General features: G+C 41.5%; 1 protein-coding gene across 2 annotated transcripts; it reads left to right on the top strand.

Annotated features, from left to right (window-relative positions):
• Positions 1–146: 146 nt before the first annotated feature.
• ctps1b (CTP synthase 1b) lies at positions 147–27,421 on the top strand. 2 transcript variants are annotated; one of them, XM_035750479.2, is made up of 18 exons: positions 147–347; positions 8,832–9,012; positions 9,113–9,283; positions 9,470–9,570; positions 9,833–9,949; positions 10,240–10,323; positions 10,405–10,485; positions 10,645–10,796; positions 18,055–18,187; positions 18,480–18,568; positions 25,530–25,624; positions 25,831–25,893; positions 26,028–26,071; positions 26,164–26,260; positions 26,339–26,394; positions 26,568–26,664; positions 26,899–27,043; positions 27,232–27,421. In XM_035750479.2, the coding sequence occupies exons 2-18, from the start codon at positions 8,847–8,849 to the stop codon at positions 27,296–27,298; spliced, it is 1,758 nt and encodes a 585-aa protein (XP_035606372.1). In that variant the 5' UTR covers positions 147–347; positions 8,832–8,846; the 3' UTR covers positions 27,299–27,421. The 2 variants fall into 2 exon arrangements, with proteins under 2 accessions (XP_035606372.1, XP_035606373.1); XM_035750480.2 differs by lacking the exon at positions 147–347 and adding an exon at positions 885–905.
• Positions 27,422–27,953: the final 532 nt, after the last annotated feature.

The following is a 27,953-nucleotide window of genomic DNA, read 5'->3' as shown; positions in this document are numbered from 1 at the left end:
AGAGTTATCCAGTAATCATTCTTCCTTCGATAAACGCGTGTGGGCCCTTAAACCCAGCCTTCTTTCCCTCTTTGTCGTGCCTTCTCCAAGCAAGTACCCATTTGTACCGCAAACGCAACAGTGACGATGAAGAGGTGGTGACGTTGCTCAAGTCCTGCTCATGAGTGTTTACTGTGCAGTGCGCAGCAAATTGTACACCATTTGGCTGATCTGCATGCAACGTCAACTCTTTTCACGTTGTAATATGTAAATCATTGCATTCAATTCTGCCTTGTTTTTGCGTCTGCGAAGTCTTCTTTTGTGTCAGTTTACGCCACACGTGTACCAACACAGAAGAACGTGCGCAGGCAAGTAGTAACAATATCGTGCATGACACAGAATACATGAATAATTTACTTTATATCATTACACGTGTGATTTAATCTGTATTTGTATAATTCGGCGAGTTCAAATCGAGTAGAAGCTAGCTACGAGTTTGCTGTGCTAACTCCACCAGATAGTTAGCAAGACAGCTACGGATTAGTATTGTAGCTTGATCAAGTGAGGTCTACTGTTGCAATGTTAATGGACTCTCCCAGTAGTGATAAAGTCATTTTACATCGCTAGCTAGCGAGATCATGTAAGAAGCAGCGAACCTGGCTGGCTATACTTGTCATATCATGTGACTTATATTTTAGTGTATAAACAAAACGGAGGAATTCGCAATTAATATTCAACTGTAGTGCCATTTTTATTTCCCGCCATTGGTTTTCCGCAATTGTGACAAGTTGAAACTGGGTGAACAACCCAACCCGTCTCGAGCTCCAGACAAAATAAACTACAGCCACATAGAACAATATAGTAGTTAGAAGTGAACATACAAACACGAACGGTGTTCATGTAATAGAAGAGATCCAAACACTACGGTGAGTTTATTACAGCTACCATGACATGATTGAATGTTATGGTGCTTTCAAGACAACTGGGAATTCGGGAAGATTCGAGTGGTAATGAGGTCAAATCATTACAGTGCTGTTCAGGTCGGAAGGTATGAGCTCGAGAAAGATTCCCGAGTTTCCGATTTAGAATTCCGAGTTGGATGAGTGTTACACGATTTTTCACAGTCGAACAGATTTTTTCCCCTCCGAGTTTCCAGTTGTCTTGATCGGACAGAGGTCGGATATTTCCGAGTTCCCAGTTTAGTTTGAATGCGGCATTAGGCTAACGTTACACATTATTTAAATGAAGACTAAGATGTCGGGGGAAACGAATTGCCTCGATCAATCAAACTTATGGTGTATTATGACAACAAGTACTTCGCCATTTATATCATTCATTACTAGAGTTCGACCGATCATGATTTTTCAACGCCAATGTTTTTGGAGGACCAAAAAATCCATACCGATTAATCGGCCAATTGATATATATATATATATATTTGTAATAATGACAATTACAACTATATTGAATGAACAATGAACACTTATTTTAACTTAATATAATACATACATAAAATCTATTTAGTCTAAAATAAATAATGAAACATGTTCAATTTGGTTTAAATAATGCAAAAACACAGTGTTGGGGAAGAAAGTAAAAGTGCAATATGTGCCAAGTGAAAAAGCTAACATTTAAGTTCCTTGCTCAGAACATGAGAACATGTGAAAGCTGGTGGTTCAATATTCCCAGTTCTTCAATATTCCCACGTGTCGACTATTTCTCTCTATACCATTTGTAGTTCATAGACCTTTGACTATTGAATGTTCTTATAGGCACTTTAGTATTGCCAGCCTAATCTTGGGAGTTGATAGGCTTGAAGTTTCCTCGTGGATTGCAATGTAATCGGCATCCAAAAAGGCCAATTACAGGCCAATTCATTGTTATGAAAACTTGAAATCGGCCCTAATTAATCGGTTGGTCTCTATTCATAACTCATTTGATTAATGTTTCTCCGGCCTTAAATTGCTTTAGTCCAAAGGCCGGCAGATGGCTTTCATTTCACTATGTATGCAGCCGGCAATACACTTGCATCAGTTCATAACCAAAACAATCGAATTTCAGACTGCAAAGGCGTTGATTTCCTCCTTAACTATATTTAATGGCGAGAAGGTGGGGAACATGTTAGGGATGGGCATGAGTACTCGAACAGATATCAAAACTCAATCTTTAAAGCTGCAATATGTAACTTTTTGTGCAACCTGACTAAATTCACATAGAAATGTGAGTTTCAGGTCCTGTCATTCTAATTGAAAGTAAGTCTACACGTGCGTCCACCATCGCGAGCATGGTGATTTTGGCCATCCACACCAGATGCGATGAGGACACACAAGTTGAAATATCAAAATGAACTCTGAACCAACTATATTAATTTGGGGACAGGCCAAAATATTCATGGACATTTAGCGAGCTCGCTAGCTCATTTGTCTTGTGATTTAAACATTGAAATGCACATGTTCCATTTTTCCGAATCTTTGTATAATTTGACACATGAAATCATGTGTTCTCTAACTAATCCACAGATAAAAGGGGAAACCTACTTAGTTGCTGAAAGGGGAGTGATTACTAGAAACTAACTAAGGTGCATTACTGCCACCAACTGGACTGGTGTGTGGAACTCTGTTCATCTTTCAATCACCCATGTGGATATATGCCCTCGAAAAACCAATGAGGAGATGGGAGAGGCGGAACCTGCAGTGCATCATGATTCAAAAATAGATTGAAGTTCAACTTTACATGCTGACCAGACCACACATGCACGTTGATTTAGTCCCCCCACATGCATGTTGAAATATCAAAACAAACTCTAAACCAATTTTATTAATTTGGGGACAGGTCGAAAAGCATTAAACATGAATGGCAATTTAGAGGGCTAACTTGCTGTTGCTAGCTAATTGGTCCCGGGATATAAAAATTGGGTTGTTATTTTGCCTCATGCATAAGGTACTCTACTATGACAATTAATCCACAGATAAACCAGTAAACTGAATTTGTTTCTAGTCATCTCTCCTCCTTCAGGCTTCTTCTTATTTTGACTTTATATGGCAGTTGGCAACCAACTTTAAGGTGCATTACCACAACCGACTGGAGTGTGGAACTGTTCATCTTTCAATCAGCCACGTGGGTATATGCTCCTAAAAACCAATGAGGAGATGGAAGAAGCAGGACTTGAGCGTGACAAATAAACTCAGCAAAAAAAGAAACGTCCCTTTTTCAGGACCCAGTCTTTCAAAGATAATTCGTAAAAATCCTAATTATTTAACATATCTTCATTGTAAAGTGTTTAAACACTGTTTCCCATGCTTGTTCAATGAACCATAAACAATTAATGAACATGCACCTGTGGAACGGTTGTGAAGACACTGACAGCTTACAGACGGTAGGCAATTAAGGTCACAGTTATGAAAACTTAAGACACTAAAGAGGCCTCTCTACTGACTCTGAAAAACACCAAAAGAAAGATATCCAGGGTCCCTGCTCATCTGCATGAATGTGCCTTAGGCATGCTGCAAGGAGGCATGGGGATTGCAGATGTGGACAGGGCAATAAATTGCAATGTCCGTACTGTGAGACGCCTAAGACAGCGCTACAGGGAGACAGGACGAACAGCTGATCGTCCTCGGAGTGGCAGACCACGTGTAACAATACCTGCACAGGATCGGTACATTGACACCTGCGGGACAGGTACAGGATGGTAACAACAACTGCCCGAGTTATACCAGGAACGCACAATCCCTCCATCAGTGCTCAAACTGTCCGCAATAGGCTGAGAGGGGCTGGACTGAGGGCTTGTAGGCCTGTTGTAAGGCAGGTCCTCACCAGACATCACCAGCAACGACGTCGGCTGTGGGCACAAACCCACCGTCGCTGGACCAGACAGGACTGGCAAAAAGTGCTCTTCACTGACGAGTCGCGGTTTCGTCTCACCAGGGGTGGTGGTCGGATTCACGTTTATCGTCGAAGGAATGAGCGTTACACCAAAGCCTGTACTCTGAAGCGGGATCGAGGTGGAGGGTCCGTCATAGTCTGGGGCCGTGTGTCACAGCATCATCGGACTGAGCATGTTGTTACAGGGAAGCCATCCTCCTCATGTGGTACCCTTCCTGCAGGCTCATCCTGACATGACCCTCCAGCATGACAATGCCACCAGGCATGCTGCTCGTTCTGTGCGTAATTTCCTGCCAGCAAAGAGCCCGGATCTCAATCCCATTGAGCATATCTGAGACCTGTTGGATTGGAGGGTGAGGGCTAGGGCCATTCCCCCCAGAAATGTCTTGGTACTTGCAAGTGCCTTGGTGGAAGAGTAGGGTAACATCTCACAGCAAGAACTGGCAAATCTGGTGCAGTCCATGAGGAGGAGATGCACTGCAGTACTTAATGCAGCTGGTCGCCACACCAGATACTGACTGTTACTTTTGATATTGACCCCCCCTTTGTTCAGGGACACAATTCAATTTCTGTTGGTCAAATGTCTGTGGAGCCTGTTCAGTTTATGTCTCAGTTGTTGAATGTTATGTTCATAGAAATATTTACACATGTTAAGTTTGCTGAAGATAAACACAGTTGACAGTGAGAGGACATTTCTTTTTTTGGTGAGTTTAGAACCAAATTCTATTTTAGCGCCTGGCTACGCAGATGCTCGCGAGCAGAGTGGGTGCATAACATGTATGTGTTCATTTATTTGTGGTCAGCATGTAAGAAGCAGTAAATCTGTTCTATTTGCACTATTTTTATGCTTCCCGTACTTAAGTTTTTTTTTTTGTCTTTTACTTAGTTTTGTACTCCAGTTTCAAACAGATGAAAATACAATATTTTTGGTTATGGAAAATATCTTTCACACTAAACATTGCTTGTTTTGCCACAAACTGAAATTAGGCAAACTATTATAATTTTAGCAACCAGGAAATGGCGGAGCGATTTCTGCATAGTGCATCTTTAACCAGAGATAAACAAATACTATAAAACTATTTGGTGGAATGTGCTTTGTGGCTTTGTCCCCCCCAAAATGTGTAATTTTGTCTGGAAGACAATGTTATTTTGCTTTGACTCTAGTGTTCCAGTTGTACATGGTTTGCGCACCACAACAAAAAAGAAACAAAGGCAAGCATCACACAGTTCTCCGTAAATTCCCTTTCCTCTCCGTGTCTTACTCAATTGCATTTTGACCGTTCCCTCTACACCGTTGGCCACCAACCGGTTGATCTCTAAGACATTCATAGTCGATCGCCAAACATTTCTGCAAAAAAAAAACGCTGAAGTCTTGTGTTCCAATTTGTATTTTTTCATCTAGCGCTGTGGGCGGTAGGTGCACGATTCAGCTGCCTTCTGCACCAGATAGTTGGTGTTCCCATTTTGACTCATAATGTGTCTGAAGGTTCAAACTCTGCCTTCCCAGTGGGACCGATGAGCAAATCAAGTGCACTATACACTACCATTCAAAAGTTTGGGGTCACTTATAAATGTCCTTGTTTTTGAAAGAAAAACACATTTTTTGTCTAATTTAAAATAACATCAAATTGATCAGAAATAAAGTGTAGATATTGTTAATATTGTAAATGACTATTGTAGCTGGAAACGGCTGATTATTAATGGAATATCTACATAGGTGTACAGTGGCCCATTATCAGTAACCATCTCTCCTGTGTTCCAATTGCACGTTGTGTTAGCTCATCCAAGTTTATAATTTTAAAAGGCTAATTGATCATTAAAAAAACATTTTGCAACTATGTTAGCACAGCTGAAAACTGTTCTGATTAAAGAAGCAATACAACTAGCCTTTAGACTCGTTGAGTATCTGGAGCATCACCATTTGTGGGTTCGAATACAGACAAAGTGGCCAGAAACAAAGACCTTTCTTCTGAAACTCGTCAGTCTATTCTTGTTCTGAGAAATTGAAGGCTATTCCATGCAAGACATTTCCAAGAAACTGAAGATCTCGTACAACGTTGTGTACTACTCCCTTCACAGAACAGCACAAACTGTCTCTAACCAGAATAGAAAGAGGAGTGGGAGGCCCCAGTGCACAACTGAGCAAGAGGACAAGTACATTAGAGTTTGAGAAACGGACTCCTCACAAGTCCTCAACTGGCAGCTTCATTAAAAACACCAGTCTCAACGTCAACAGTGAAGAGGCGACCTCGGGATGCTAGCCTTCTAGGCAGAGTTGCAAAGGGGAAAAAAGCCATAACTCAGACTGGCCAATAAGAAGAAAAGATTAAGATGGGCAAAATAACACAGACACTGGACAGAGGAACTCTGTCTAGAAGGCCAGCATCCCGGAGTCGCCTCTTCACTGTTGACGTTGAGACTGATATTTTGCTTGGCATTGCACATTGTTATCTTAGGCTTGTGTGCTGCTACTCGGCCATGGAAACGCATTTCATGAAGCTACAAATGAACAGTTATTGTGCTGACGTCTCTTCCAGAGGCAGTTTGGAACTCGGTAGTGAGTGTTGCAACCGAGAACAGGCATTTTTTATGCGCTTCAGTCCTTGCGGTCCCGTTCTGTGAGGTTGTGTGGCCTACCACTTTGCGGCCGAGTCGTTGTTGTTCTTAGATGTTTCCACTTCACAATTACACCACTTAAAGTTGACCATGGAAGCTCTAGTAGGGCCGAAATGTATGAACTGGCTTGTTGGAAAGGTGCAATGTTGAAAGTCACTGAGCTTTTCAGTAAGGCCATTCTACTGACAATGTTTGTCTATAGAGATAGCATAGCTATGTGCTCGATTTTAATACACCTTTCAGCAACGGGTGTGGCAGAAATAGCCGAATCCACTAATTTGAAGGGATGTCCCTTTGTGTATATATAGTGTGTGTCACAACAATGAGTTTGGATTTGGTAATAATTGCATGCCGTCTATTTTCAATTTAGGACTTTGCAAACTGCTAGTGCCATTTAGAATTGATTAGCCTAGGCTATAACCCCCCTAAACATAGACGGGTTCCACACTGAAAATATGCAGAAGCATTATTTTGATAAAGCGTATTTTCATCAGAATCATTAAGCCTAGACCTACTCACCAAACAGATGTTGGCTAAAACTGCTTAGACTAGTATAGTAGGAGGTAGGATAGTCAAATCTTTATCGGTAGTAGTGCTGAGCGATAAATTATTTTTTTAGGTCTGTTCGTTTTCTGTTCTATTATTAAAAAAGAATCCCAGTTTTTGGTTTCGTAAGATTGTTTTAAACATTAAATGCACTATCCATTTTGTGGGTTTAATGCTTTAACGCGGAATAAAACAAATAATAAATGGCTCATGATGGTTAACTTCTCACTTATTAACCATAATTTATTCACATTACTTTAATAAAATATTTAAATTGTGTCTATTACATTTCGGTTTATTTGATGACTTTATTATTTCAAACCAAGTCATAATCTCATTTCTATAGAGCTGCTGCTGCCTATGCTGTCTGACAAAAACACTATTTTAGTAGTTCTTCAATGTAAATAAGGCATCATTTTATGAATGCTGAGTACCAACTATCAATCACTTTAGGTACCTCTCGAAGCAACTGCTCTCTATCCCTCTCGATCTGTCCACCACACAGAACGGAAAAGTAGATACGCAATGGATTTTGGTCATTGTAGTTAATGAGCAGATTTTCTGTGCTAAACTAATATATAACAAATATATAAACGCAACAAGTGTTGGTTTCATGAGCTGAATTAAAAGATCCCAGAAATGTCCTATACGCACAATTTGGTGCACAAAGTTGTTTACATCCTTGTTAGTGTGCATTTATTTTTTGCCAAGATAGTCTATCCACCTGACCGGTGTGGCATATCAAGAAGCTGATTAAACAGCATGATTATTACCCAGGTGCACCTTGTGCTGGGGACAATAAAAGGCTGCGCTAAAATGTGCAGTTTTGCCACACAACACAATGCCACAGATGTCTCAAGTTTTGAGGGAGTGTGCAATTGTCATGCTGACTGCAGGAATGTCTGAAAGAACCGCAGACCACGTGTAACCATGCCAGCCCAGGATCTCCACATCTGGCTTCTTCAATAGCGGGATCGTCTGAGACCAGCCATCCGGACCGTTGATGAAACTCGGGGTTTGCACAACTGAAGAATTTCTGCACAAACCGTCTCAGTGAAGATCATCTGCGTGCTTGTCGTCCTCATCGGGGTCGTAACCAACTTCAGTGGGCAAATGCTCACCTTCGATAGCCAATGGCACTCTGGAGAAGTGTGCTCTTCACAGATGAATACGGGTTTCAACTGTACGGGGCAGATGGCGAGTGGTTTTAATGTTGTGAACCGAGAACCCAACCGCCACTTTGGGATAATGGTATGGGCAGGCATAAGCTACGGACAACAAACATAATAGCATTTTATCGATGGCAAATTGAATGCGCAGACGAGATACTGAGGCACATTGTCATGCCAATCATCCTCCGCCATCATATGTTTCAGCATGATAATGCACAGCCCCATGTCGCAAGGATCTATAGACAATTCATTGAAGCTGAAAATGTCCCAGTTCTTCCATGGCCTGCATACTCACCTGACATGTCACCCATTTGAGCATGTGTGGGATGCTCTGGATCGAAGTATTACAATTCCCGCCAGTATCTAGCAACTTTGCACAGAGGAGTGGGACAACAATCCACAGGCCACAATCAACATCCTTATCAACTCTATGCGAAGGAGATACTGTGTGAGGCAAATGGTCACACCAGATACTGACTGGTTTTCTGATCCCTGTCCCGACCTTGAGGTCACAGAAAAAAAAATATTGAACCGAAGTCTCAGTTGTTTTAAAAACTGTACAATAACAGACATTTTGGTTAATCGCTCAGCACTAACCTAACATTGATTGTCATCTTCTATTTTTGTTTCTAGGTTTCACATGCCACTATGAAGTACATCTTGGTCACTGGAGGTGTCATATCCGGAATTGGCAAGGGCATCATTGCCAGTAGTGTGGGCTTAATCCTGAAGTCCTGTGGTCTGCATGTGACTGCCATCAAAATCGACCCCTACATCAACATTGATGCTGGCACCTTCTCACCTTATGAACATGGTGAGTGCATTTGGGTGGTGAGTTCTCTAAAGAATTTAATCTGTGAGGGCTAGGCCAATGCATGCCTATCTAATTGACTTGAGCTGCATCACCCATCTAGGTGAAGTGTTTGTGTTGGACGATGGAGGTGAGGTGGACCTGGATTTAGGAAACTACGAGCGCTTCCTGGACATCAGGTTAACCAGGGACAACAACCTGACCACGGGCAAAATCTACCAGTCTGTCATCAACAAGGAGAGGAGGGGAGACTACTTGGGCAAAACTGTACAGGGTGAGCGAGAGAACAAGGGTTCTCCGCAAGGCAAGGGGCATTGGGATTAGGGCAACACCTGGAAACCTAAATGACATCACTCCTAGCTGTTGTGTTGATTTGTAAGGGTCTCTCCATAGTCCTTTTTTCTATGCTGTTTCTGTGGATGCTGATTCTATTTTGCTGATGTTTTCTCTCTTATCTCAGTGGTGCCACACATCACAGATGCCATTCAGGAGTGGGTGGTGAAGCAGGCCAAGATCTCAGTGGATGACGATGGGGTGGAGCCACAAGTCTGTGTTATAGAGGTACGAGCCACAGCGTAGTCAAGTTTGTCTTATTATGGGTCATTCATTATAGGCCATTGTGATTGTCCCCATGAAGTTGTTATTGGTGTCTGTTTTCAGCCATAATATGGGTCATATTCATTAGGGCACACTGTAGCAACACATTTCAAAATGTTGTGCAATGGAAATCGAGCAGTTCAGATAGTACCTAACCTTTTCAGATGGTTTCTTGCGTTTTTGCCTAGTGAATGTTGAGGTCTCAGGCTGTGTCCTGTTTTGACAGTTGGGAGGCACTGTGGGAGACATTGAGAGCATGCCATTTATCGAGGCCTTTAGACAGTTCCAGTTCAAGGTGAAGAGGGATAACTTCTGCAACATTCATGTCAGCTTAGTCCCACAGGTAAGAGCTTTAACACACACACACGCAGAGTAAGGCTTGTTTGAAAGCCGATTTCAGCGTTGTGACAAAGCACATCTGTAGTACCAAAAATGTCCAAAACATTGTCAGCCCTTTACTGAATTAGTACATACACACACACAATTGAATCAAAACACAGTCTCTTACATAAGCATTGTAAAACATCATGAACACTTTAACTTCGTCTCAAAAGTACATCAGTTGTGTTTCAAGTAAAATGTTTTACAATGATGCTTAACTGAGAACTGAAATGTCATTTTGTCTGCCTTTAGCCCAGTGCCACAGGAGAACAGAAGACGAAACCCACTCAGAACAGTGTCCGAGAGCTCCGTGGACTAGGACTCTCCCCAGATCTGGTGAGTTAGATACTCCCTCATCCTTTTGCCTTGGGACTCTTGGAATTGGCTAACTATGTGTTTCTCCTGATGTATTTTCAGATCATGTGCCGCTGTGCGACACCTCTGGAGAACGCTGTCAAAGAGAAGATCTCCATGTTTTGTCACGTAGAGCCCACGCAGGTAAGGCCTTCTCTGTCCGTGACGAATTTCCGTTTTCCGTTGCGTGCCTAAATGAACACAACCCAGAAAAAAGTGAATGTAACGTCAACCAGCAACATTTCATATACTTTTGAAAAAACGTAATCCGATTCTTATGCTTTTCTCTCTCCCTGTCCCCAGGTGATCTGCGTGGCAGATGTGTCGTCCATCTACAGAGTACCCCTACTACTGGAGGAGCAGGGGGTGGTGGGCTATATCTGCCAGCGGCTGGACCTGCCTATTGAGATGAGGGCCAGGAAGATGCTCACCAAGTGGAAGGAGATGTCCGACAGGTGAAGGGGACCCCTGGCCCCCAGTCCAGTTGGACTGTTTTGGGCAGAAATAGGCTTCTGAATGTAGCACTACTCTGCTGTAGTACAATAGTGATGGGAAACAAAGCTACCTGAAGTATTGTGTTGAAATACTGTAGGTTCATTATTCAAGGCTTTACTCAATACAGCGTACACTAGTGGCAAATATTGCACGTAGTGTAGCCTTTTGTCTTCAACCAAAAGCAATAGCAAACCAGTCAGTTGGTTGTTCAACTAAACAAAGCTTAGGACATCATTGATCTCGTGCCTCTGATAAAGTGATACAGGCATCGGCACACTGCTTTCAAGTAGACTGCTCTGTGATTTTGACGCATGCCTCGGAGCTCCGGTATCAAATGTAACATCACTATAGTACAACATATGACAAGTTACTGTGGAGCTTAGATTTTTACTACATGCTGACATAGGGCAAGATTCAGACTCACTTCTCAGTAGTTGGTATTCAGGCTGACCTTATGCAGGTGCGTAGTGGGCTTTGCAGGTGTGGTACCCTTGCGCGCGTAGAATAAATGTAATTCAACTGCTGAAATCCCTCTCACTTGCTGGCCATCAGATTTTCTCGCAGGGTTTTCATTCAAGAGGGTTTTCAGTACAGTTATCTAAAGCCACCCCTTTAAATGTGGTGTACATACATTTTTTTTCCCCAGTTAAGAATATTAGGGATCAATGAAAGAAAGCCATGTGGGCCTAAATAGACTTCTCATTTTTTCAGCACCAATTGGTAGATGTAAAAAATACTCTGATCTTGTATATTATTTAGTGTTATGAAAGTATTTATGAATAATCATTTGTAAAAAATAAAAACTTTGGAGAGTCTTTACACACAAAATATATTGGTGAATCAAAAATAGTGTTTTTTTTTGTTGGTATTTTGGCATTTTATTAGGATCCCCATTAGCTGTTGCAAAAGCAGTAGCTACTCTTCCTGGGGTCCACACAAAACATGAAACATAATACAGAATGACATAATAAAGAACATCAATAGACAAGAACAGCTCAAGGACAAAACTATATACATTGATTCATCTTGAAAGTTGCCATATTCAATTGTTCAATCCATGAAATATTAGAAGGTGAAAAAATGCACATTAGTCCTATAAATCTACCCTAATAATCCTTACTAATCATGGAACTGTGATGACAACGGTCCTGTCGGCCATTTCTGTATGGACCTCGCTTTGTGCACAGGGGCAGTTTGGAACTCGGTTGTGAGTGTTGCAGAAGATTTTTACACGCTAGGCACTTCAGCATTTGGCGGTCCTGTTCTGTGAGCTTGTGTGGCCTACCACTTCGCGGCTGAGCCGTTGTTACTCCGAAACGTTTCCACTTCACAATCACAGCACATACAGTTGGCCGGGGCAGCTCTAGCAGGGAAGAAATTTTACTAACTGAATTGTTGGAAAGATGGCATCCTATGACGGTGCCACGTTGAAAGTCACTGAGATCTTCAGTAAGGCTATTCTACTGCCAATGTTTGTCTATGGAGATTGCATGGCTGTATGCTCGATTTTATACACCTGTCAGCAACGGGTGTGGCTTAAATAGCCTAATCCACTCATTTGAAAGGGTGTCTACATACTTCCTGCCATGTAGTGTACGTTAGCCTAATATGATCCACTATTGCTAGCGATTCTCATAAACAACGACATGAGTGTGACAGTGGAAAGAAAGGTAAACTAATGATGTAATGGAATGATGCAAAATGTAAGGAAACTAACACAAGTCAGTGACATTTATACATTTGTCGTTATAACTGACGGTGGCTACCTATAGTCGTTAATTCGAGCTTCTACTTCTAAAAATTCACCTTTCCAGAAACAAGTCTATCACTGTTGCCGCTTGCTATAGACCTCCCTCTGCCCCAAGCTGTGCCCTCGATACCATATGTGAATTGATTGCCCCCCATCTATCTTCTGAGCTCGTGCTACTAGGTGACCTAAACTGGGACATGCTTAACACCCCGGCCATCCTACAATCCAAGCTTGATGTCCTCAATCACACACAAATGATCAATGAACCTTCCAGGTACAACTCCAAATCTGTAAACACGGGCACCATCATAGATGTCATCCTAACTAACTCGCCCTCCAAATACACCTCTGCTGTTTTCAATCAAGATCTCAGCGACCTCTGCCTCATTGCCTGCATCTGTAATGGGTCTGCGACCAAACGAACACCCCTCATCACTGTCAAACGCTCCCTAAAACACTTCTGCGAGCAGGCCTTTCTAATTGACCTGGCCGGGGTATCCTGGATTGACATTGACCTCATCCCGTCAGCAGATGATGACTGGCTATTCTTTAAAAGTGCCTTCCTCACCATCTTAAATAAGCATGCCCCATTAAAAATATTTAGAACTAGGAATAGATATAGACCATGGTTCACTCCAGACCTGCCTGCCCTTGACCAGCAAAAAAAACATCCTGTGGCATTCTGCATTAGCATCGAATAGCCCCCGTGATATGCAACTTTTCAGGGAAGTTAGGAACAAATATACACAGGCAGTTAGGAAAGCTAAGGCTAGCTTTTTCAAACAGAAATCTGTAGTACTAACTCAAAAATGTTCTGGGACACAGTAAAGTCCATGGAGAATAAGAACACCTCCTCCCAGCTGCCCACTGCTCTGAGGTGAGGAAACACGCACCACTGATAAATCCACTATAATTGAGCATTTCAATAAGCATTTCTCTACGGCTAGCCATGCTTTCCACCTGACTACCCCTACCCCGGTCAACTGCCCGGCACCCTCCACAGCAACCCGCCAAAGCCCCCACCATTTCTCCTTTACCCAAATCCAGATAGCTGATGTTCTGAAAGAGCTGCAAAATCTGGACCCCTACAAATCAGCCCGGCTAGACGATCTGGACCCTCTTTTTCTAAAATGATATGCCGAAATTGTTGCAACCCCTAATACTAGCGTGTTCAACCTCTCTTTCGTATCGTCTGAGATTCCCAAAGATTGGAAAGCTGCCGCGGTCTTCCCCCTCTCCAAAGGGAGTGACACTGTAGACCCAAACTGCTACAGACCAATATCTATCCTACCCTGTCTTTCTAAGGTCTTCGAAAGCCAAGTTAACAAACAGATTTACCGACCATTTCGAATCCCACCGCACCTTCTCCGCTATGCAATCTAACCAGATTGGTCATGGGTGCACCTCAGCCACGCTCAATGTCCTAAATGACATCATAACCGCCATCGATAAGAGACATTACTGTGCAGCCATATTCATCGACCTGGCCAAGGCTTTCGAGTCAATCACCACATTCTTATTGGCAGACTCGACAGCCTTGGTTTCTCAAATGATTGCCTCGCCTGGTTTACCTACTACTTCTCTGATAGAGTTCAGTGTGTCAAATCGGAGGGCCTGTTGTCCGGACCTCTGGCAGTCTCTATGGGGGTACCACAAGGTTAAATTCTCAGGCTGACTCTCTTCTCTGTATACATCAATGATGTTGCTCTTGCTGCTGGTGATTCTCTGGTACACCTCTACACAGAGGACACCATTCTGTATACTTCTGGCCCCTCTTTGGACACTGTGTTAACTAACCTCCAGACGAGCTTCAATGCCATACACCTCTCCTTGCGTGGCCTACAACTGCTCTTAAACGCAAGTACAACTAAATGCATGCTATTCAACCGATCACTGCCCGGCTCCGACATAGAATATGTGGACAACTACAAATACCTAGGTGTCTGGTTAGACTGTAAACTCTCCTTCCAGACTCACGTTAAGCATTTCCAATCCAAAATTAAATCTAGAATTGGCTTCCTATATCGCAACAAAGCATCCTTCACTCATGCTGCCAACCATACCCTCGTAAAACTGATCATCCTACCGATCCTCGACTTCGGTGATGTCATCTATAAAATAGCCTCCAACACTACTCAACAAACTGGATGCAGTCTATCACAGTGCCATCCGTTTTGTCACCAAAGCCCCAATACACTACCCACCATTGCGACCTGTACTCTCTCGTTGGTTGGCCCTCGCTTCATACTCGACGCCAAACCCACTGGCTACAGGTTATCTTTAAGTCTCTGCTTGGTAAAGCCCCGCCTTATCTCAGCTCACTGGTCACCATAGCAGCACCCACTCGTAGCACGTGCTCCAGCAGGTATATCTCACTGGTCACCCCCAAAGCCAATTCCTCCTTTGGTCGTCTTTCTGTCCAGTTCTCTGCTGCCAATGACTGGAACAAACTGCAAAAATCTCTGAAGCTGGAGACTCACATCTCCCTCACTAGCTTTAAGCACCAGCTGTCAGAGCAGCTCACAGATCACTGCACCTGTACATAGCCCATCTGTAAACAGCCCATCTATCTACCTATCCCATCCCCATACAGTATTTATTTATTTATTTTGCTCCTTTGCACCCCAATATTTCTACTTGCACATTCATCTTCTGCACATCTACCATTCCAGTGTTTCAATTGCTATATTGTAATTACTTTGCCACCATGGCCTATTTATTGCCTTAACTCCCTTATCTTACCTCATTTGCACTCACTGTATATAGACTTTTTGTTTTCTTTTGTTCTACTGTCTTATTGACTATGTTTTGTTTATTCCATGTGTAACTCTGTGTTGTTGTATGTGTCGAATTGCTATGCTTTATCTTGGCCAGGTCGCAGTTGCAAATGAGAACTTGTTCTCAACTAGCCTACCTGGTTAAATAAAGGTGAAATAAAAAAATATGTAACACTATACACATTTTTTATTTTTTAAATACAGTAAAAAGTCCGGGCAAATAATTAAAACATTCAAGAAATCATAAATTAACTCTAGGTTTGGCGCTATACTGTCATTGGTGCAGAAGCCTATTGCTTGGGTCTCCAAATTTCATCTGAAGTTATAAGGCCAGCATTTCATATACAGTGGGGCAAAAAAAGTATTTAGTCAGCCACCAATTGTGCAAGTTCTCCCACTTAAAAAGATGAGAGAGGCCTGTACATTTTCATCATAGGTACACTACAACTATGACTGACAAAATGAGAGAAAAAAAATCCAGAAAATCACATTTTACGATTTTTAATTTATTTATTTGCAGATTATGGTGGAAAATAAGTATTTGGTCACCTACAAACAAGTAAGATTTCTGGCTCTCACAGACCCCTTCGTTAAGAGGCTCCTCTGTCTCCCACTCGTTACCTGTATTAATGGCACCTGTTTGAACTTGTTATCAGTATAAAAGACACCTGTTCACAACCTCAAACAGTCACACTCCAAACTCCACTATGGCCAAGACCAAAGAGCTGTCAAAGGACACCAGAAACAACATTGTAGACCTGCACCAGACTGGAAAGACTGAATCTGCAATAGGCAAGCAGCTTGGTTTGAAGAAATCAACTGTGGGAGCAATTATTAGGAAATGGAAGACATACAAGACCACTGATAATCTCCCTCGATCTGGGGCTCCACGCAAGATCTCACCCCGTGGGATCAAAATGATCACAAGAGCGGTGAGCAAAAATCCCAGAACCACACGGGGGGACCTAGTGAATGACCTGCAGAGCGCTGGGACCAAAGTAACAAAGCCTACCATCAGTAACACTCAACTCGTCGTGTTGGAGGACAAAGAATGCTGAGTTGCATCCAAATAACACCACACCTAGTGTGAAGCATGGGGGTGGAAACATCATGCTTTGACGCTGTTTTTCTGCAAAGGGACCAGGGTGACTGATCCGTGTAAAGGAAAGAATGAATGGGGCCATGTATCGTGAGATTTTGAGTAAAAACCTCCTTGCATCAGCAAGGGCATTGGAGATGAAAATTGGCTGGGTCTTTCAGCATGACAATGATCCCAAACACACCACCCGGGCAACGAAGGAGTGGCTTCGTAAGAAGCATTTCAAGGTCCTGGAGTGGCCTAGACAGTCTCCAGATCTCAACCCCATAGAATATCTTTGTCTGGAGTTGAAAGTCTGTGTTGCCCAGCAACAGCCCCAAAACATCACTGCTCTAGAGGAGATCTGCATGGAGGAATGGGCCAAAATACCAGCAACAGTGTGTGAAAACCTTGTGAAGACTTACAGAAAACGTTTGACCTCTGTCATTGCCAACAAAGGGTATACAACAAAGTATTGAGAAACTTTTGTTATTGACCAAATATTTATTTTTCACCATAATTTGCAAATAAATTAATTAAAAATCCTACAATGTGATTTTCTGGATTTTTTTTCTCCATTTTGTCTGTCATAGTTGAAGTGTACCTATGATGAAAATTACAGGCCTCTCTTATTTTTTTAAGTGGGAGGACTTGCACAATTGGTGGCTGACTAAATACTTTTTTGCCCCACTGTAGGTCACTTTGGAAAAGGTGATATATTGATTTGCTTCAGTTTGCTGCCATTTTTGTATTTATTGTGGATCTCAGCAGCTGCTGCCAAGGCAGCAAATAAAATTTTATTGGTTGCATACAGATATTTAGCAGCAGCTACTCTTCCTAGGGTCCAGCAAAATGAAGGCGGTTATACAATTTTTAAAACATTACAATACTTTTCACAACACATTAAGTGTGTGCCCTCAGGCCACTATTCTACTACAACAAATCTACAACACAAAATCCATGTGTGCATGTGTGTATATTGTGTATGTTATCGTGTGTCTGTGTGCGTGTTTCAATATGACTGGGTTCAGATTTGTCAATACAGTCTCCAGCGATCATAAGCTAAAATAGATCTAAAACAATATTGTAATTTATATTTACGATCCCCTCATCCAAACAACTCACATGTTTACCTAGATCTTATCAATAGCTCTTATCAATTTGTAATTTACAGTGCATGGAGAATATTGATATTTCTATCTGATAAAATAAAGTAGATGTTCACCTTGGAACTGACAAGTTGCTGGACCTTATTAATCATTTCATCGTGCCTAAAGGTGGTGGAATTATGCGGGAATTAAGTCAAGGTCAGAATACTGTTAGACACACCTCCGCTGCACCCTAATTCCTTTGATCTCCACCCAAAGTGAAAAGCGGTTGAATAGCATGCTATTCTCATGCTTTAGTTCAAGGTCAGAGTGCGCGTATAGAGAGAAGTGCATAAAAAGGGAATTATGTTCCATTTATGCACGATTAACTTGAATTTCCCCATACTGTATTGGGATTCTCACCCTGGTTTGATTCAGTATTTACCATGTTTTAGTCTAAAATATATATTGACTTGATACCCCAGGGTCCTCGGAACATGTTGGAACTAAACTGTCTCCTCTCAGGTCTGACCGACTCCTGGAACATGTGTCCATCGCCCTGGTAGGGAAGTACACAAAGTTCTCTGACTCATATGCCTCTGTCATCAAGGCCCTGGAGCACTCAGCCCTCGCCATCAACCACAAACTAGAGATCAAGGTATGGAACACAGTCACATTCACCCATGCTCCCTCTTTGGAGCGACTGCAGGTCCCTACGCACAGCATCTGTGTGTAGGAAGAGACGACTCTGCTTACATTGGTGGCATTGATGTTATCTTTTGTGCTAACCATACCTTGCGTGTCCTTAGACGAGGATTATGAGAAGCTCTGTTCTAATGGACTGTGTTAAATATGGCCTTATTTGTTATGTTATAATTAAATTGACGATTACTGTATGTCATGTTCTTATGCCACCCACCTCCCACTGACCCTCAGTCTTCCTCTTGCAGTTCATCGACTCTGCAGACCTAGAGCCAAATACACTGCAGGAGGAGCCTGTGAAGTACCACGAGGCCTGGCAGAAACTCTGCAGTGCTGAGTGAGTCTACAGCAAAATACCTACAATGAGTATACAAAACATTAAAAACACCTGCTCTTTCCATAACATAGGCTGACCAAGTGAAAGCTATGATGCGTTATTGATGTCACTTGTTAAATCCACTTCAAAAAGTGTAGATGGGGAGGAGACAGGTTAAGGAAGGGTTATTTTTAAGCCTTGAGACAGTTGAGACATGGATTGTGTATGTGTGTATTGTTGGATTCTGGAGTAAACTTTGAACATTTGTTATACTCAGAGCATAGGAACATTAGTTACACAAGAGACATGAGGGGTGCCATAATGAAGCTTGGGAGGGGCTGAGTGCAGGGAAAACAATTGCATGTGACACTATTGATAAGGGGAGAAACTGTTGAAGGCTCATTTACGTGTAGTAGCAGTATCAATATGGAGAGAGGTTGGTTTATGCCCTGTGGGGAGAGGGAGACATGAGAGATGATGCGGGTTATCAATAATAGTGATATTTGAGGATGTACTGGAATAGGACATTAAGTCATCCGTATTCTCCAGTAATACATTTTCAGACGCTATGGTTTCGGTTCTAATACAAGGTATTAAGTGCCGTGACCAATTAATTGTTATCCGGGGAAGTGAGTAGCGCTAACTTGTCAACTAGTTAATAGAAGGTGTGTGTTATAGACGGGAGTGAAGGAATCTAAAATACCCTGGACACCGTCGGGAGAGTTTATGGAATAATAACTATTGATATGTCGACAAACGGCTCCGATTCTCCCTGTAGAACAGAGCTAGGGATTTTAATGAAGCCATGGAGGCTCTGAAAGAGGCGCACAAGCATTCTACCAATTCGGCTGGAATATGGGACAAATTGAGAAAATTAGATAAAATTGGACAACATTTTCCTGCTGACGGAGAATTTGAAACAAATAAAGACTTCAGGGAGGCAATTAGGACTTGGCACAAAGACATAAAACCAGAATCAAAAGCTCAATATACCAGCGTTTTGATGTCAGCATTCTATCAACAAAAAGTGCATCACGATAAACCCGGAATGAGTACCAGGACTCTGCCACAGAAAGACGTAACGGGAGTGTATTGATAGAATTTGCAGTTCTGCTTTGATGGCAGGTTTGAACCCTGTGATCAAAACGGTATTTGCAGGGGTAGTAGATTTAATTCAAGACGATGTTTTGAGAGTGGAATATAGCTCTGCTAACCTCGCCGACATGCGAGGGGTTAATAGGGCCATAGAGAAAAGCACTAACTATAGTTTGGCCAAAATGGCCAAGATAAGACAATGAAACGTAGCGGAAATGCATCACAGCGTAGGGAGACCGAGTCCTGTTTTAGGTGTGGGGCTATTGGTCATTGGAAAAGGGAGTGTAAAGTGGGTATGGAACCTGCTGTATTCGTAGAAAATGCTGCCAGGCAAGCGTTTGCATCGTTTTGAAAACGGCAACAACAAATACTCTGGAAAGTAGCAGGAATGGAACTTTCACTTAGCGGTGTATAGTCTCTGTTCGATCGATTAGTGGTTCATAGAGATTGCAGTTTCTATATGATGGAAGACGTATGAGATCACATTTTAGCTAACTTTTTAGTAGAGGCCAGGGTTCAAATATTGCGGTTTCCTTACGACGGGAAATGGGCTAAATTTGCCAAAGGAAAATGTATTTGGGGTTGAAGAATCTAGGCAAAATGCCAGGGGAATGAATTCTAAAGGTAACACATTTAAAATATATTGCCAAACACTCCTTGCAAACTCAGAAAGCCTTGGTTTTTTTTTTTTATATCATGAGACATTTTGTGGTTTTATTTTTAAAATATATTTACGTTTTATGTCGTCTTTATTCTGAAAAAGATTTCTAGAATGGTTGAAAGGGTGGAGGAGTCACGAGGTATTGGTATAGGGGTTATCAAACCTAAAATGAACTTTTCATTTTTTTATGTGGTGAGGTGGTTATGGAGAATCATGGGGAAAAGAGACCAGTGAATTGTTAGACTCGGTGGCGAGATAATGTTGCCTTGTCTAAGGGTAGTACATGCAAAATAAAGGATGGGGTGGATTAAAACAAACATTTAATGATTGGAGAAAGGACAGTGGATTTACAAATAACAGGTTTGGTTTATAATTAATACTATTGGGCTGCTGATTAAAATGTAGCACAGTGAATGCTAACGAAATGTACACTCTTTTCCAGAAGACGGGGTTTTGTTATTTTTCGTTGGAAGGTCCCCGGAGATTGTGAGGGGAGTGCAGTTAGTGATATTTGGCAGTTTTAGGTATTAACGTATCTGGATTAAGCCATAACCGAGTTCCAGATAATAAGTGAGGCCTGTTCATGTGTGTTCTGGACCTACGGTTCACCAGCACGCACACACCATTTACTGGTTACGAATGTGCGTCAGTGGTGTTGATACTGTGGGATTTATTGGATGGGGTCTTTTCAATTCGGTTAAATTGGGTATGCAGAAGAATGGACATGTTTTGAAAGGTATTTAAATGGTTTCTGAAGGACAGGGAAAGAAAAGAGAGAGGAAACATTTTAAATGGGGTCGAATGCCCTGTATCCTAAAATGTCTTTTGAAGTCTGATCAACCTCTGTAGAAATGATCGAAATGGGGATTTAATTATAAAATGAATGAGAAACACCAGTCTCTATCAAAACTGTACCATTACTTTAGGAGATTATAATTATTTCCGTAGGGAGTTATAAAGAGTTGTAGTTCTAAGTTGATTAGTTATTCGAATTTGTTTATTTTTGATTTAACATATTGTTTTTGAATCACGTGTTCGACGGGGTAAATTACTAGTTCCCAGAGGAAAATATATGTTATAAGGGATGACAGTGACTTCAAATGGATTGTGATATATGTATTGCTCATTTCATTTTGTGTTTTTGTTTCGATCCAAATTTCACCCGATTGGGATACTGGAGTGTGGAATTCTGCGAGGGGTTAGGGTGCTAACTTCACGATCTGGTAACTCTTCCGAGAGGTCGCCAGCTGAATAAGGGTGTATGGACTGATTTAGAAAATGGGTTTAGCAGTAACACGTATGTTATGCTTTTTGACATTTTTCATAGATATAATGTTATTAAGAAATGCTTGTCTGGATTTCCTGAAACAGAAATTAAATTAACTAAACTGTTGTTATGATCTGTGCTTTTTTGAGGTTATCGTGGAAGGTGACGTCATACCGTGTCTTAATGCATGGTCGGAATAATTTGGCCACAAACAGTGTGTGCGAACCTCAAAACCCTCCCTAACCGTCTGAAGAAAGAGCGACAAAGGCGTGCAACGCGACAGTGACTTTTAACACTCCTGAGTCCGAGCCATAAACCGGGGCCGTAGTGCTGAGAGCGCGTGTGGAGTGAGCGTGGAGAGAGAGAGCGGCTCAGGTGAGAGGCTCATGTACGTGGGAGAAACGTGTGTATCTACTTGGATATTAAAATCGGGACGTTATCAAGGGCCATAAAATGTGACAGGCAAAAGTTACATGTGCCGTTGGGAAAACGATATCTGAAAAAGACACGCTAGAATGACAAGTGCTGGGTGAAGGGGGGGTGTCCTACACACTGCGTACAATTTGGACTAAGAATGCATTGAGATACTGATCTTAATAAGAATAGTTATTGCCGGAAATAAATGGTTGTTTATAAATGTATGTTCTAACAGGGATGATGTGTGCTAAATTGAGGAACTGGAATTTGAGTCCTAGACTCAAAGTAAGCACTAAGGACTGTCATTCTAAATCTGGGTTGGATAATTTATAGAATGTTTTAGTTCTGATTTGGACACAGCGGGAGAGAGTTGCTACAGAACGATGAGGGGTGGGGGCGCTGCTAAAATGTATTTGGCCGAGAGAGTCTCCAGAAACCTTATCTCGAAGTGTCATCCTAAAGGGAGGTGGTTTGTTTAGCTTGGGACAACCATGAACATTTTTTGTTCTCTTTTGTTTGTACTTTGTCTGTACTCAGAATTGTTATGTTAAATCACATCAATGGGTGGTGCTAAGTTATTAAACATGTATTTTTTAAATTCCTCTTTCCTTTTCAAGTCAATCTGTTTTTAGGTTTTGTGAAACATAAGAGTGATCGTTGTTCCAGAGGAGGGAAGGATGTATACTGACAAATTGATTTGAGAATGTGTATGTTTATAACTGTAAAAAATGCATTAGGAGTAGTGACTAGTGTGTTATGGGTTAGATGTTATGATAGCGGAGTATCATTCTCAGAGACTGTATATTGTTACAGGAGATCGCTCATAGGAGAGGGAGGACAGCTAATCGGTATACAATATGGGGATTTAGTTGAACATTACACATACCTAGATCATGGTGAGAGAAGAAGATTGGTAGCATTACAGACACTATGGTAAACATTCAGGAAATCTGTGACTGAGTTTTGCCAACTCGTGAGGGACAGTAACTGTAGGGACAGTAAACTGGAGGGAGAGAGGTCCGAGTCAAGTCTCAAGTCATAATGTGCTCTTCACCAAATGTAATACCATTTCATATTTTTAACAAGAGTAATAGTATATTACATTTACGCAAATCATGAATGCTTTTAAAAAAAGATCTTTATTTATTACTTTCTAAATAAATTTGATATTTCCTTGGAAATACATGGTTAGCCATGAGAAAGACCCTCTCTCTCTCTGTGACAGCGGGAGAGGCGGGGTAGGCTGGGTCGGGTTGTGTGGGGTGGTTGCTCTCCTGTAGATTAATTAAGCAGCAGAGTATCTGCTGGCCATCCAACATGGCAATTCACATAGAAATACATCACCTACAACAGCCTTTGCCATGTAGAATCGAGAACAGATCTATATATTACATTTCTATCTGGAAAACTGTATCTAAATGCGGTGCCTTAGATGAAATAAGCCGCCGTTCTTCATTCATTATCAATGGAGAAAGCTCAAAACTGCAGAGGACAGCAGAGAGAGGGATGGTGGGATTTGTGTGAAGCATAAACACAATCAGAGGTTTAAGCACTCGCCGTAATCAGCAGGTTAGGAAGAGTACACAACCATTCTAGGAGGCACTCTGCCACAAATGTGCTTTGATCTTTTTTGATCTTTTCCAGCTCCAAACAGCGTGGTGGTGAGTCGATCTGCAAGTCTAATCTAGGCGAGCAGTGAGGAGCGCACATAACAATACAGGCTCCAGACATCACAAGCCAGCTAAAAGAAACCCATGAAACAAACAAGTTACACACACTCTTTTAAGCCGATGTATAACACTTGTATTTTTATGTTTATTATGACTATTTCTGTAATTTTGAATTTGGCGCTCTGCAATTTCACCGGATGTTGTCGAGGTAGGTTGCTAGTGGAACGCCTGCGCCAGAGAGAATAAACACACAACCTCGTGTGATGGATAGCTGTCGGCTATATTAGCCACGACTTACCATTCTTCATGCAGCTTCAAATGTCGAACAAAGTTGGAAATTGTTGCGCCTCTGTCTTTAATTTTCTTCCCGCATGTTTTGCAAGTTGCAATCCGTTTTTTGTTGATATAGCAGGTCTTTATATCTGAAAATAATAATTTGGGGTATCATCTTTTCAAGAGCTCCATCTGAATTCACCCGCCGACGTTCCTCTGCACTGCCACTCACAATTTGATTGGCTGCTGTCCGATTCAAACTAATCCGTTAAATGAAGAGTTGGTGCGCTGCACACTTTTTAATAGCATAATTTTTTATATTTCGGCTTGGGGAGGATATCAAGTCAGGTCGAGTCATAAGGCTCAAATCATGAGTCATTGGTCAGTCGAGCTGCAAGTCATCATATTTGTGATTCGAGTCTGATCAGAATTTCTGATGGAACTGTAAAGAGTGACATACAGAATAGGTGTTCCATCTGACATGGAACAAGACAGCAGACTCAGCTGGAATGTCATTTTGTTGTGTGATGAAAGATGGAAATACAATTGTGTATGGTGTGGTCATAGAACAGAGGCCATAAGTCTCCGAGTTTGTAAACCTCACGGTGGAGTTTGTTCTATCATTGTTCGTTCATATCTAATCATGTATTATCTTTTATTTTTGATTCATGTTTTTTTTTAGCATTTGTTCATTTATAAGTCATTTCCAAGTTTATGTCAATTGAACATTGGGACGCCATTGTTCAAAAAGAGGGACTGTTGGATTCTGGAGTAAACTTTGAACATTGTTATACTCAGAGTATAGGAACATTAGTTACACAAGAGACATGAGAGGTGCCATAATGGAGCTTGGGAGGGGCTGACTGCAGGGAAAACAATTGCATGTGGCGGTATTTGATAATAAGGGGAGAAACCACTGAAGGCTCATATCACTTAGTTCCCTACTTAGCAAGAATGATGCGATGTTTAGAGATGAAGAGGAGACTCCACCCAAAGTGGGGTATGAATACCACCTCGGGGGAAGCCATTTCTTGGTCTGAATACAGCTGTGTCGACCCTTTGGGAAGAATTAAACTTGGTCAAGCTTCTTTAGTGTCCGTGAGTGATTTACTCAAAAGATGAGAACTTAACAGAATGAATGGGCAAGACAAAATATGTAAGTGCCTTTTGAACAGGGTATGGTAGTAGGTGCCTGACACACTGGTTTGTGTCAAGAACTGCAACTCTGCTGAGTTTTTCATGCTCCAAAGTTTCCTGTGTGTATCAAGAATGGTCCCACCCAAAGGACACCCAGCCTACTTTTTTCTTAACTGTGTTGTTGGTTAAGGGTTCGTAAGTAAGCATTTCACTGTAAGGTCTACATGTGTTGTATTCCCTTTAGAAAGCTTTCGATGCCTTGTTTTGAGAATTGAGACTATTCTGAGGGCAAAAGGAGGGGGGGGGGGTGCAACTCAATATAATAGGCTGCTTGACACCATAAATCCCACAGCATTTACATGAGCATTGTGAATAAAAAAAGTTTCTGTGTAATTGTAACCCTAAGCCAAGGGAGCTGTGTTCTCCTGTCAGTGAAGGATCAATGTTGTCTCATGCACACAGTGGTGTCTTGGTACCTGGAGGCTTCGGTGTACGGGGGACAGAGGGGAAAATCCAGGCTATCAGCTGGGCAAGGAAAAAGAAAAAGCCATTTTTAGGTAAGATGTATTTAAGCATTAATGAAATACAAACGAATCAATAGTAATAGTATTGTCATGTATCATGTGTCAGTTTAGCATGTTTTGTTAAATGGAAATGATATTCTGTATGTCACTCTTTATAGTTCCATCAGAACTTCTGATCAGACTAGTTCAGCCTGACCTTTTTTTATTGCACACATTTAATCCCAATTGTCTTGTTGCAGGGGTATGTTTGGGCATGCAGTTGGCAGTGTGTGAATTTGCCCGCAATGTTCTTGGCTGGCAAGGTAATATTTGAATCAGTAATCGTTATATCCTTGAGGTGTATGTTGCGTAATTCCAGAATGTTCATAAGTTAAATGTTCAACTCTCAAACCTTATAATGGAACTGAAATACATATTCCTTTTTTTTTTATAACAGATGCAAACTCTACTGAATTCCACCCAGAATCTAAACACCCTGTGGTAGGTGTGCCATAGTAATCATGCCCTTCTCTGTCACTTCTCACTGAGTTTTGGCTCACAAACATTGTGATATTCTGGTCCTTTTTTGACAGGTGATTGACATGCCAGAACACAACCCTGGGCAGATGGGTGGGACTATGAGGTTGGGGAAGAGGCGGACCATCTTCAAATCCAACACCAGCATTTTGAGTGAGTGCTAATCTTGGCAAAACCACATAGGGTTTTGTGTGTTATAATGGTTGATAATATTCAGTATTTCTTTTTCAGGAAAGTTGTATGGTGATACTGAATATGTTGACGAGAGGCATCGTCACCGTTTTGAGGTAGTAGAGCTGAATCAAGTCTTGATGTGTATATTTGCGTTACATTTTTAAAGTACATTTTACATGACATGTTACTTGGAAGACAATCCATTTGACAATCCATTTGAAGTGTTACATGTATTACATTCTAAGTGTGGATGGGATGAATTGATGGGAGCTCTCTGTCCTCTTAGGTGAACCCTGAGCTGAAGCACCACTTTGAGGAGAGGGGCTTCCATTTTGTCGGCCAAGACGTAGAGGGAGAGAGGATGGAGGTCATTGAGCTGGATGGTGAGTTAACCATGGAGACATTTCAGTGTTTTCCACTGTCTGGCTCTTGGAAATGTTATTGTTAAATAGTGCGTTATCACTTCATAAAGTACTTTCTTGACTGAATTGAACAAAAAAATTAACACAATTTGTAGGAGTATCAAATGTAATGACAGTTGTAGCTATGCCAACCGAAGTGTATATGTCCGTAGTATCCATCTCAAACTGATCATCTTCCCACCTGTGTTGTTTCAGATCATGCCTATTTTGTTGGAGTGCAGTACCACCCAGAGTTCACTTCTCGTCCCATCAAGCCCTCGCCCCCCTACTTTGGCCTCCTGCTGGCTGCAGCAGGGAAACTCCAGAGCTACCTACAGAAAGGTTGTCGCCTCTCACCACGGTAAGACCATGCAGATCATTGTATTTCTCATAATTTCCTTTTACTCCATGGAGTCAAGCAAGATGAGTGGCATTTGGCCCGGCCAGTATTGGATTTTTGTAATGCTATACCTAGTTTATATCTCTGACTTATCATATCATCCTGAAAAAGTATTATGGATGTATATAACTCTGTCCCTTGTGTTACAGAGACACATACAGTGACCGCAGCGACAGCAGCTCTCCAGACTCTGAGATCGCTGAACTGAAATTTTAGGAATTACCAGTTACATGCACCTGTTACTCTGTTGATGCTGTTATAGTTCACCTCATCTTTTCGAACTCAATACACAGCCTCCGCTCATCTACCTGACAATAAATACTTTTTTCTGTCACCCAACGGAAGGTCTCGTTACTGAGAAAAGTAGCTCACTGAAATTATGCAGGAAACTAAAATGGCTAGATTTTTGACTATTTTTAAACAATTGAATTGAACAATTGAATGCAACATATCGGCATTACAATGCCCCACTTTTTTAAATGGTATTCTTCAAAGTGAAACTTTGTCCAAGAACACTAAGAAACAACAGTGTGAATACAGTTTGATAATATGTAAATGTAGTAAGAGATGTATGTGCTTGTCAATTTCCCTCAGAAAAAAACACCCAGCGAGGTGTTATTGAATAAAACAGTGATGCACTAATGAATGGAAGATGAAAATAAAAAGTCAGTGTGAATTTGATCCATCTTCCATTCTGCACTATTTCAATATCATCCTTCACATTTTTTTTTATAACAGAAAGAAAACCTTGAATTTATTTAACTTTTATAATTCTTTGAGATCAGCTTTGATATCAAATCAAATTTATTTATATAGCCCTTCGTACATCAGCTGATATCTCAAAGTGCTGTACGGAATATAAGACTGATAT

This window comes from Oncorhynchus keta, chromosome 34 (genome assembly GCF_023373465.1).
Source record: "Oncorhynchus keta strain PuntledgeMale-10-30-2019 chromosome 34, Oket_V2, whole genome shotgun sequence".
NCBI lineage: Eukaryota > Metazoa > Chordata > Actinopteri > Salmoniformes > Salmonidae > Oncorhynchus > Oncorhynchus keta.
Note: the sequence above shows the minus strand (reverse complement) of the source record. Positions and strands in the feature narration are given on the sequence as shown.

Excerpts from the sequence above, each read along its gene's own strand:
- ctps1b (XM_035750479.2), top strand. The coding sequence starts at position 8,847 with ATGAAGTACATCTTGGTCACTGGAGGTGTCATATCCGGAATTGGCAAG. Across the intron at positions 18,188-18,479 it reads ACCACAAACTAGAGATCAAG|TTCATCGACTCTGCAGACCT; the intron begins GTATGGAACACA and ends TTCCTCTTGCAG. Across the intron at positions 26,395-26,567 it reads GGCATCGTCACCGTTTTGAG|GTGAACCCTGAGCTGAAGCA; the intron begins GTAGTAGAGCTG and ends CTGTCCTCTTAG.